Source organism: Taurulus bubalis (assembly GCF_910589615.1).
Source record: "Taurulus bubalis genome assembly, chromosome: 3".
NCBI lineage: Eukaryota > Metazoa > Chordata > Actinopteri > Perciformes > Cottidae > Taurulus > Taurulus bubalis.
The window spans coordinates 39,088,128-39,100,636 of NC_136591.1; the positions used below are offsets into that span (position 1 = coordinate 39,088,128).

Genomic DNA, 12,509 nt, shown 5'->3' on the forward strand with positions numbered 1-12,509 from the left:
GAAATTTCATGTCGCATAGCAGCCATTTCCACAGAAAATAAGATAAGATATTAAAACAACAGGGATGAAAGATATATGCAATAATAATACTAATAGAATAAAGATAAAAATAACAACAACAATAAAATAGCTGGATGAAAGAAAGAATAACAGAGTATTAATTTAGGAATTAAATTAACTTAAACTTAAACAGTAGAAGTGCAAGAGTGCAAGTATGTATGTGTATATTAAGTGTGTGAGGTGTAAATAAAAATAAAAATAACAACAACAACAAACAATAGGAGAGTGCAAAAATGCAAATAATGTAGAGATTCCTCTGACTCTAAATCACCCGTAATGTGTCAGCCCTGTGATGTCATGACAAACAACAACTACAACCTTCCTTTGGTCCAAAACCAGTTTGGGAACCAGTGGGTTCGAGTCTGCCTGGGAAAGTGTTCTGACTCACTGCCCTGCTTGGTGGTGATTTAAGATGGGAAGGCTTTGCAGGGCGTACAGCAACATGCGTCTGCAGCAGTGAAATCTAGAAGGAGTCATCTCCTCATGAGGTCTCATCTCCTCCAACAGGAAAGTCTGCGCCTGTGTGCAGCTCTGTGATGCTCTTTGGAAAGTTAAAACCAGATACATATCAGCTTCACTGGTTTCATGGAGATGATCTGGAGGACACCGGAAACATTGTGGAAAATGAAACAGAGAGCAGAGAGTAGACGAGAGGGAGCCGGAAATATAGAAATACAAATAGGAAAACACACAAAAATAAAGAACAGAGCGTGAGGTCACTGCACGCCAGGTGAGGAAAATAGAATAAGGAATTCTTATTTTGACAAATTCAATTCTCTCTTGGTTTGTTGAAATGCAATATAATGTTGCATGTTAATGTGGTGTTTATATTCATATTAACACTATTGTGTACTTATTTTTGTTCATGCTTTGGCAACATTGTTTCAATGATTTCATGCCAATAACGCTGCATTCAATTTAATTGCATTTTTGCTGTTTTCTTCTTCATTCAAGTTTTTTTTTAAAGTTTGATTCATTAATCTGTTATTTGACCTTTTTATGTCAGAAAACTGTTAAAATGCATGTTATTTGTATTGAGGTTGAAGACATATTCTCATTCAAGAAGATAAAAGGAGTGGGTTTTTTTTGGTCCTTTTTTTGAAACTTATATTTCCTCTTTTTCTTTTTTTAATTCCACTGCAAGAGTCAAAGAAGAGAGAGCGCCCTCTGCCAGCTCGTCCTGGAACTGAGGCTCAGCCCGAAGTGTAAAGAGAACAGCAGACATCATGACATAATATGTGATGACGAATTCAACCTTTAACAGAGTCTGGTTCTCCTCTGCACTAACACGTCTTGAAACAAGGAAAAAAAAAAAAAAAAGAAATATCCATTTTGTAAAAATAAAAAAAATCTGAGAAAATAACTTCTAAAATCAGCTGCAAAATATGCATTTTTTTTGTTTTGTCATTTCCATTAGAAGAAATAATGAGGAACACTGAGAGTAATGCACCTTTAAATGATCGAATGCTGTCGAACGTTGAAACTGAAAGTGTGTGTGTGCGCGCGTGCGTGTGTGTGCGTGAGAGAGAGAGAGAGAGAGAGAGAGAGAGCGAGCTCCAGGGTGATGAAGAGGTTAATCCAGCCCCCTCTCTGCTGCGCTCTCCTCGGTCGCAGCCCATCAGTCCACCGCTGCCTCCGTCAGCAGCTCCAAGCCCACTTTACGCAGCAGCTGAGGACAGATCCCAACTTTTAAACTTCCTCCAGGTCGTCTCTCCCTCCTCTCTCCCCTCCGTCTCCCCCCTCGCTCCCCACGAGAAGCCCCATCGTCGGCTCCAGCGGACGCATGGAGATCTAATTCCGCTCCACGTTTTTTCTTTCTTTTTTTTCCGCTCGAGTCTGTGGAGTTTTTGTCGTTTTTTTGGTGTGTTTTCTTTGTTTGTTATCGTTTTGCTGCTCCCTTTGCTTTTTTTTTTTCGTTGTTGTCGTTGTTGTTGTTTTGCCATTGTGGTCTGCTCATGCGTCCGGGAATGCCATGGCCACTCCGAGCGCACAGCAGCAGCACCAGGATTATTTCAGATCGGTGAGCAGCGAGTCCACCACCTACATGATGGTCCCGGCCGGCGGGCCGAGCGGGACGAGGCGCCGCGACGCGCCGTCCAAGATGTGGGTGGCCATGGTGGTGATCGTGGTGGTGGTGCTGCAGATCGCGTCCACCACGGGGCTCTTCCTCTACCTGAACATGTCCATCTCTCAGGTAAGAGCTGCGCAGCGGCCATGTGGGCTGCGACCCTGCAGGGAAACTAAACAAAGTGAGGGGGGGGGGGGGGGCTCTTTTACGCGCCGATTTACCGAAAAACATCGATTTACTGAGTGGCACGTTTTCAAATATGATCGATAAGTTACTGCAACATTTTTTTTTGTTGTCTGTGTAATTTATTTTCTGTAAATCCCCCCCATCCCCCCTTTGCTCCCCGGCTGGGTTTGTGAAAACAATGCAATCCGGAATGTTGAGGCGGTGAGACGGGAGGGACCGCGTTGATCCAACTAAACAGCCTGTAAACTGCGCGCTTACATGGACATATTGGAGCCATTTGGCTGAGTATAGTCCGGCTGCCTTTAAGTGGGCTGCAGATGTTGTGAGTGCAGAGGTGAACTATGCGGGTCAGCGTGGAGGTGGGAGAACCTCCCTGGGGTTCAGTTAGGCCTTTTTATATCCCCTGAAATAATCAGATGGAGAACACAACTGTGCCTGTTGCCTCTGTGTATCACATCATCCAGCATCACATCCCTGTGCTCATCCTTTCTCTGCTATGGATTGAAGGAAAAGACACACACACACACACACACACACACTGTTTAAAGATGACGTCCAGGTCAACAGCAAGAGGTGATGCATATGGCGTCTGGCTCCTCGGAGGAAGCGAACATATCGGCCTCTTGACAAATCGTCCTGGGACGAAGCTGGAAACCGATGCCCGAGTCCCAGCATGGGGGGGCCGGTGGGAGCTGTAACGCTACTCCTCTGCTGCTCCGAACAGAGGAAGTACGCCGCTTCTTCTTCTCCACACGAGAGCGGGGAAAATGGGAGCATCTCCCTGACACGCTTCACGTGGCTCGCGGCTGGAAAACAAGCGATCCTCAAAAGGTTTTCTTTCCAGTTTTTCCGCGTCAGTCAACACAGCAGGTGTGGCGTAGTGGGATGGCACTCTTTTTAATATATTGAAAGCATCACATTTTTCAGGGCGAGATGCAACAGATGAAATTAACTTGGGCGACAAGCGGAAACAGCCCAAGTGTCTTTTTGCTTATTGCTTTTTTTGACAGGGGAAGTACAGGGAAGTGCATATACTTTATAATGTGTTTTTTTTGGGAAGGTCCGTCTTGGATCGACGCCTTCGTGATATGCGAGCGTGAAACCGCTGGCTTTAAATCACGCATTAGCGCCGTTGACCTCTCGGGGTCAGACGTCCCTGTGCTTTCTTGTTCTCTGCCTTCCTGCCACGAGAGGAGCATGATATAAGGGTCAGGTACATCAGCAGGTTCTGCTTCCAATTCTCCCACTGGCATGAAAGCAGCGATCCTTTGCACCGGCGTAGCCAGAAAAACGTATTTTACGTGCTTCGTCACGTTAGATCAGAAGCGAATACATGGACGTTATTCAGGAGTTAAGCGGCCGAGTTACAGCTTGATCCTCGGCGGCAGGAAATCGCATGAGGAATAGTTTAGAGATGACACTGGAGGGAGACCGAAATGGAAAACACGGCGCAGTGTGTTGTCTGCATTCCGGGGATTGGGAATCCCCCCGGTTCTCAGGCGAAGGCCGGCTATTTTTAAATCTGGAAACGGGCCCCTTCTTTGAATCGCAGCCCCCATGCCAGACAAAAGGCGCTCGGATCAATTGAGCCGCCGCACAATGAGGAACGCTCCGGTGTCGCCGCGGCATTCACTCACAAAACAAACAAACAAACACGTAGCCTAAATACAGGAGCTCTGGGTGGACGTCTGTTGATGCTGGATGGGGCTATTTGTGAAAGACGGTTATTTCCCTGACAGATTGGAGCGTTTCTCAGAGGCATAATTAAATCCAGCGGCTGAGTCATATCTTGCAACTGGCGAGCGGAGAGCGACCTCAAGACTGATGTCCTGTTTCGAAGAATAATCGGCCTTTTCACTGGTGTTCTGTTGCCAGGACTGCAGCTTTGGTCCCGTAAGCGGAGGCATGAACAAACACTGCAACGGGGAACACAAAGGGGCCCGTTCACATGGTGCTATGTGGTTAGCCTGCGTAGCCGTTAGCTGCTAGGATAAGTGCGTGGAAACAGACACTGACTTCCTGTAACCAGTAACTCCTTGTAACCGGTGGAGCGTTAGCAAGCTAGCTAACGGATGGAATTAGCAAGCTAGCTAATGAGCCAGCTGTGCACTCGTTACTTCGCTAGCTAACTAATTCCACCGCGCTTTAGCGCTCTAACTTCTTACCATTTATGATCTTTGTCATCTCTGGAGATACACACACACACTTGTTTTTTGTTTAGTTTTGTGTGTGTGTGTGTGTGTGTGTGTGTGTGTGTGTGTGTGTGTGTGTGTGTGTGTGTGTGATTGGCATTCCATTCCTCACACTTCACTGGTCCACTTTATTATTGTTTGGGTTCACAGATAGGCTGACTCACCCCTACATGCAACAATACACCGGTGTGTGTGTGTGTGTGTGTGTGTGTGTGTGTGTGTGTGTGGTCTGACCCACACAGAAGAAGTTTGAGCTTACTGTGGATGTTTCTTAGGGTGTGTGGACATGTGTGTGGTCCCCAAAACAAGTCTTTTCTACCAGTGTTTTCTGTGATTTAAAGTGTGTTTTTATGTGTGTGTTTTTATGTGTGTGTTCTCACGCGGTTATCTGGGCGATAACACGGAGACCTGCAGGTATAGAAATATGAGCAAAGTCCTCAAAAATGTGTTGCGTTGACAAAGAAACCTGCAGAGATTCTAGGCCGGATCAGGCATTTGCTAAATCACCTTTTTACAGATGAAAGGTCGAGCTGCAGTCGTTTCAGTCATTGAACACAAAGGAGTTGATTCTTCAATGTGAAGATTTGGTCGCACCAAATAAGACATTTGAAGGCGTCTTTGAGAGTGTGTGTGTGTGTGAGAGAAATCTGACCATTAACTTCTCCTCCACACAAACAAATGCACACACACACACACACACACAGGTGCACACACATGTTCATCATCAGAGTCAAATCAAATCCTCCACCGCAAATATTTAGATTTAATTAAAAGCTTTTAATATACTAATATAAACCTCCCACACCAGACTTCATTGCCAAGATACACATCCCCCATCCTCTCTCTCTCTCTCTCTCTCTCTCTCTCCCTCTTTCTCTCTCTCTCTCTCCATCACACCTTTCTTCTCTATCTCTCTCTCTCCCTGTCTTTTTACCTCCTGCCCCCCTGCAGTCTCTGGTGTTATGGTTCAAGTCCAAATCGGAGAATCAAGTTACAGTGAGTTTGAGAGAGAGAGAGAGAGAGAGAGAGAGAGAGAAAGGGGAATTTTTCACGAGTGACACAAGCTGTGTTTTTCTTCTTCTTTTCTTTTATGGAGGTAGGAGTGGAGAAGTTAAGTGATTCTTTGGCAGTGTGTGTGTGTGTGTGTGTGTGTGTGTGTGTGTGTGTGTGTGTGTGTGTGCGCGCTCTCCCTACATCTAAACAGGCCCTGGGCATGTCGCCAAACATACGAGAGGTGTTTATAAGGGTGTAACGCACAAAAAAAGGCACAAGGCTCGGTTCATAATGGGAGACGGTGACAGACGTGCGTTTGGCCTCGCGGTGCCTTCATGACTCAACGAAGAAGACGAGGCCAAACAAACGCTGACGTCAGCGGAGCGAGCCGCGAGGAACAGAAGTGCTGGCTAAAGCAGTGGGGATTGTTTTGTGGACGACAAACCATTGGGACCCAATTTACAAAAGGTTGTGTCTATTAATAGAGGAGATCCCTTTTTTTCCCGTGTTATTGAAAACACACACATGCGTTAAATACTTCGTGAACGAGGATAAATAAACGCATTCCGGCGGCGTTAACAAGCTCTTGTTTGTTTGCTTGTTTGTTTCCTCCTCCCGTCAGTAAAACCAGCACAATGTGCTTCCTCGTGTTTCATATTAGAGTCCATGCAATGAGAAGGCTGCAATTATCAGAGCAATACGAAGAGGCGGCTCAAAGGTACTGGGTGGAAACAATAAGAGTTTGAAAAAGAAATATGAAATATGATTTATTCTTTCTTTCAATCATTTTATTTTAAATATACAGATTACCTCAAACTAGACAAAAAAAATACATAAATACAATTAAATAAATGAATAAATTAAATAATACATAACAGTATAACGACCAACTATAGACAATAAACAGACATAAATCCTCCTCCTCCATATTGAACCTACTATAACAATTATATATTAATGAATGTTGTGTGTATGGTAACTTCTGTTCATTGGCTGCACAAAAAATAAAATAAAAAACACGGCGACCACCGTAATCCAAGATGGCGGCGGACTCGAGGCTTCAAAACGGCGGTACAATGACTTTTGGGACTTTTGGGACAATTTCTTCTCCCACCATTGCCGTACCTCACCACCCCATTCGAATGTACTCCAAACGTCTTTTTCCGGCCCACGACAGTCGCTCGGTAGTGACTCGAGGCGTCAGATTGTCCGGGATGCCGTTTTTAAACCCGACAAAAAGACACGTCCTCATCCTGATTTCCTGCTAAAAACACAATGACACAATGTGTTTCCTCACACGTGTGAAAAGGAAGACGGAGACGAGGTTCTTTCATTCGACTTTTGATGCTTCAACCGGGTCCGATATGTCCGACATATATTTGAAAGCTCCCTTTTAGAGCCAAACAAGACGAATGAAACCCTGTGAAATCAAAACGTATAGATCTAAACTCCGATGAACTCTCCTGCGGCAGTGTTTGAACATGAAGTCTCCGAAAAGTCTCCAAATATGTCGGCTTCAATTTCGAGTAAATGTGAGAAATCGGGTATATTTTCATTTGAGTAAAAGGTATAGCTTTTGGCTGCTTGAATGATATTTGAAGTAAAGTGTTGGAACGAGCAGAAAAGAAATGATCCGACACTGTATTTTCTAAAAGATAATAAAATAAAATAAAGGGCTGTTTAAGGGAAAACTTTAACGTTTAACAAAACATGTGTTTTACTAAACCGTGTAAAGATTAAAAAACATATAAAATATATAGCGCGTTGACTGAGGAACTTTAGAGGTTACAGACATCAAAGTCGTATAATATGCTAATAAAAATGATAATAACTTTATTTATAAAGCACATTTCACAGATAAAAGAGGGCACAAAGTGCTGTAGAGTTAAAAAACAGATAAAAGGCATCATATCAGGTATTTAAAACAAACGCCAGCATAAACAGTTAGGTCTTGATTTGCTTTTTAAGCCTATAATAACATATAATAATGACAAATAAGTTACATTTTCTGACACATTTATTGATTAAAAAAAGACAAAAAGGACCATGCAATGTCATAATTACAGATGTAAAAGGGTTCATAGGATAATTAAAAAGTAATTGTAAATGCAGCAGCACCCAAGAAGAAGGAGCAGAAATGAACTTATTTTTTAGGAGGTAATCAATTTAGCTCTAAAAATGTATTTCTTTTTGCAGCTATTAAGTGTTTGAGCCTCATCGGCGACCTTTGGCCGCATCATCTTTGCTCCGGTTTCTCCGTTAAGTAACTCTAACCCCGCTCGCCACAAAAATATGTGAAGGACCCCCGAGGCAACTGAGGTAATAAAAGTTAGCAAACATTGTGTTTCTTCACCACAAAGTGTCTCAACAGGGTCCCTTCGTGAGCAACAAATACATAAATGAGAAGAGAGGAGTCTGTTGCTACGCGTTACGTCATCTGATGGAGTGCAGATCCTCACACACGACCTTGGTTCAGCAGCTTGACACGTGAAAACAGGATATTTGTCTTCCCACGTTGGAATGCTCATTAGGATGTGGCTACAGCTGTGTGTGTGTGTGTGTGTGTGTTGTGTGTGTGCCAACAGCTGGCGCTGCATGTTATCACTGTGTTTGCCCAGTCAACATGGCTATAAAGGGCTGATAAACACCGCTCAGACAATTCCAGGGCCCTAATAGACCTCCGGCTACATCTGGGGTCTGATACCGGTGCTGCTGGACCGTGTGCGCACCTGTCTGCACCTGTCTGCACCTGTCTGCACCTGTCCTCAGCGCCGTTACGTGGTTACGTGGTTAGCGGGTCGACTGCGGAGCCATCTGGACGTTAATCACCATTTCCGGTTAATAACTCCAGTAGTGATTTATTATGCCGTTTAATTTGTCCCCCCCACCCCTGATCTATGAGAGGAAGTTCTCTTTTTTTTATCTATAAACACAAACGACATTACAAGGAAGGAAAGCGAGCTGTAATTGTTGTGAGTGAGTGTGCACCTCTGAGTCTGTCCACGGCTAATCTTACATTCTGCATCAGAAAACTGCTAAATGAATGTTTTGGGCGGTCCATAATGGCTGCATGCTCATGCTAAAACAACAAAAAAGAAACAACAGTGCTGTAATAAAAGGGTGAAAGACGAGTACTGTAAAAGTCGGCTTACGAGCTGCTACTACCTTCGGTCAGTGTCCCCGTTAGCTCCCCGCTCTAGCCAGCTAGCGCTCCTGCTCGCGCTCTGTTGCTTCCCCGCTAACTTCCGCTAGCTCTCCGCTAACTTCCGCTAGCTCCCCGAAACCCACCGAAGGTAGCGGGACCATTAATGTCCGTTCAGAGAAAACAAAACCAACAATTGGTTTTAAATTAAATTAAATGTTAAATTACTTCACACATTTTTTTTAAGACAAATTGACTGTTTATGAACTCATTTAAACAAACAAATCTATATTTTTTTTTTGAGCTGTACACAAAACCACAGTAAGTAGAGACATTTTAAATTCAGTAAAAACCTGCTGCACCGGTCTTACAATAATTGTATCAGTCCAACAATGTGGTAACTAACTTGTTCGTTGGCTCTGGATGATTTGTGTTTAGTACGTGTTTGTGAAATTAAACAGACTTTTCACTGAAAATAAAATAAAAAACGACAGCTGTGCAGAATGGTTCCGTTTAGGCAAATAAAAGCCTGTAGAGACGACTTCATAATGGGCGGAGTTACCAGGAAACAGATGGTTAAAGATATATTGTACATGAATTGGAGCATGGAGGGTCTTCTATGTGTTGACCCCCAACAATGAAATGTCCTTCCTCACATCCATCCACCTCCCCCTGTGAGACAGAGCCCCATGTGGCTCCCATCATATGGAAACCGAACCCCCGTACGCCGTGTGTGTGCATCGTATCAAAGGAGAGGCAAGCTGCGCTGCCCTGTTGGAACATGTCCAATCGCTCTATGGATGACTTTGAGTTTGGGTTTGGGGAGGCGGGGGGGTGACAAGCGGAAAAAAAGGGGAGATGAAGATATTTGAAAGGGAAAGTACCGAAAAGGGGTGGTTTGTGATTTGAACATGCTTTGCCAGAAGTTTTGAGGACTGAAAGACAATTTAATTTTAAGCAATATAGCAGAGATTAAAAACTATCCACCAAAAGCTATTGGAATTCCTCCAGCGATCTGTCAATCACAGTAAGCCCCGCCTTAAAGCGTCCCCTGCTTTATGGTCTGTTTGACTCTAAATGACTAGAAGAAGACTGAAACTAGAGATTGAGACATAAACTCATGTTTACAATGTTTACTGAGGGAATAAATCAAGAGAAGTAGAGTCATTCATATAGACTTCTATACAACCAGAGGAGTCGCCTACTGTTGGTCAGGAGAGAGAATGCAGGTTTAACACATGAAGTATAGACTTCTATACAACCAGTGGAGTCGCCCCCTGGTGGTCAGGAGAGAGAATGCAGCTTTAACACATGAAGCATAGACTTCTATACAACCAGAGGAGTCGCCTACTGGTGGTCACCAGAGAGAATGCAGCGTTAACACATGAAGCATAGACTTCTATACAACCAGTGGAGTCGCCCCCTGGTGGTCAGGAGAGAGAATGCAGCTTTAACACATGAAGCATAGACTTCTATACAACCAGAGGAGTCGCCCCCTGGTGGTCAGGAGAGAGAATGCAGCGTTAACACATGAAGCATAGACTTCTATACAACCAGAGGAGTCGCCCCCTGGTGGTCAGGAGAGAGAAGGCAGCTTTAACACATGAAGCATAGACTTCTATACAACCAGAGGAGTCGCCTACTGGTGGTCACCAGAGAGAATGCAGGTTTAACACATGAAGTATAGACTTCTATACAACCAGTGGAGTCGCCCCCTGGTGGTCAGGAGAGAGAATGCAGGTTTAACACATGAAGCATAGACTTCTATACAACCAGAGGAGTCGACCCCTGGTGGTCATTAGAGAGAATGCAGGTTTCAAGACACAACCGTATCCACTTCACTCGGAGGTTGCCGTCTTCTTGCAACCTTCCCATTCCTTCAATATGAAAGAGGTGTGTGTGTGTGTGTGTGTGTGTGTGTGTGTGTGTGTGTGTGTGTGTGTGTGTGTGTGCGATTGGCCAGTGGCTGATTGGATGGAAAGTCATGATCTGACCCTGGGAATGGGCAGACATCTCTGTCCTGGCAATAGAAGCAGGGCTTGTTAGTGTCAGTTGGAAATGTCCAATCCAAGGATTTCCTCACACACACACACACACACACAGACACACACACACACACTCTTTCTCTCTCTGATATCGGTGTTTGACTCTGAACTCTCTCAGTAACAAAACCTTCCTGTCAGCTCTCATTTCTCTACCAATTAAACAACCGGTGAACTCTTTCCTCCGCCGCCGTCCAACCCCTCCAAGATTATCTTCCCACTCGTGTCCCACTTCCACAACCTCCTCCGTTAACCGCAACGTTGGGCGTCCCTTTGTCTCGCTCTCGTTGACTGTCGAGAACACGTTTTTTGGCGGGGCTTTAAATGAAAACATGCCCCCGAAACCTATCACCGTCGCTTTGAAAACCCACAAAACCTTTGCCGCTGATGTTCCACTTCCCCGGCTCCAGACCGCTCGGTTTATTTTTTTGGCTTATGGTGTCGCAGCGCAACGCTGCCTCGTTAGAGGCTTGGAAGGTTCTCGGGCGATCGCAGGTCCTCCATGACTCAGGGACTCAATCGCTGAGCAGGGATTTGGCTTCGTCTGCAGCTGCTGAAGAGAAACCCAGAATAGAATTTAAAAGAAGCACTGGGGAAAAAGGGAGAAAGACTTTTAAATAACGTGAGTTTTCGCTCGAAGTTTGGTCAGTGCAGACGTTGGCTCCATTGCTAGATCACGGCACCGTGACTTTGTCTTTTTTAGCTCTGGGGAATTAAAAGGTTTGACGGACCAGTCAGCAAATTTCTGGTTGTTTTTTTAGATCTGCATCGGCAGGAGTCGTCGTTGATAAAAAGAAGACGATCCTCGGCTCCTGCACGTCTAGATATCTTAGATGGCTGGAATTCAGCGTCTTTAATTAAAGCTCAGTTGTCGCTGACGAGGATCTAAATCTGTGGTGGGCAAAGATTTTTTTTATTTGGGTCGTGTGCAGAAAAATAGGCCAAACATTAGTGATGGAAGAGTTTTCAACCAGTTCAGATCTGTGTTTCCTGATCAGCAAAAAAAAGCTATTTTCTATCACAAAAACTACACATTGAACATTTGTGTTCCCACATTTTACATAACGTATGTCTGTATCTCTAACACAGTGCATTGCCTCAACTGTAGCAAAACAATATTATGCAAGTGTGTGTAAATAAGTCAAGTCAAACTGTCGAATACTGGTTTCTGTTCATGGCCTGGAGGCCCACTTGGAAGATCCCGATGCAAGATGTTAATCTGTAAGTCTCATATTTCCTGTTTCGAGAGTTCGCGGCGGCGGTGATTTCACTTAACTCGGTCGACATCTATGTTTAAACTTGCATGTACACAGAGAGGAATTCATTAGAAATACGCTCCAGACATATTCTAGTTCAGGCAAAACCCTCAGATCCAAATCTGAAAAAGTCTTTCTCGAGAAAATAAATGCCAACACACTTTACTTATTTGGACCAAAAAAGACAGACGTCCAGCTACTGTACTTGGACGCCGTGGCCTCTTGCGGAGGAGATAAACATCTTGCATGGAGGTTATGAAAACACGTGTCTGATGTGTATTCATGTGTATCTGATGTGTATGTGAGTATTGTGTGTCTTGATCTCCGGCTTTGCTGCTTCCAAAATATTATGAACAGAGAGGGATAGTTGAGACCAATCCAGATTGTGACTGAGAGGGTTTAAAAAGGCTATTTTTAGGTCACAATGGTTTATTTTAGGGGTTTGAGGACAAAGAATTCTCTGATTTTTCTTGGAGCAAAAATGTTTGGAGCAAAAGAGCCGTGTAAAAGTTAGATTGCTCTTCATCCTGAGGGGTAATCCAATGGATCGGAGCTGGATCAGCTTCCTGC

General features: G+C 44.2%; 1 protein-coding gene across 1 annotated transcript in view; it reads left to right on the top strand.

Annotated features, from left to right (window-relative positions):
- Positions 1 to 2,032: 2,032 nt before the first annotated feature.
- The window catches only part of tnfsf10l (TNF superfamily member 10, like), a gene marked incomplete at its 5' end in the record, with an annotated part of 59,928 nt that continues 49,451 nt past the window's right edge, over positions 2,033 to 12,509 (top strand). Inside the window, one exon of the mRNA XM_079215158.1 lies at positions 2,033 to 2,254. Coding sequence (XP_079071284.1) covers positions 2,033 to 2,254 — 222 coding nt within the window. The remainder of the gene's footprint in view (positions 2,255 to 12,509) is intronic.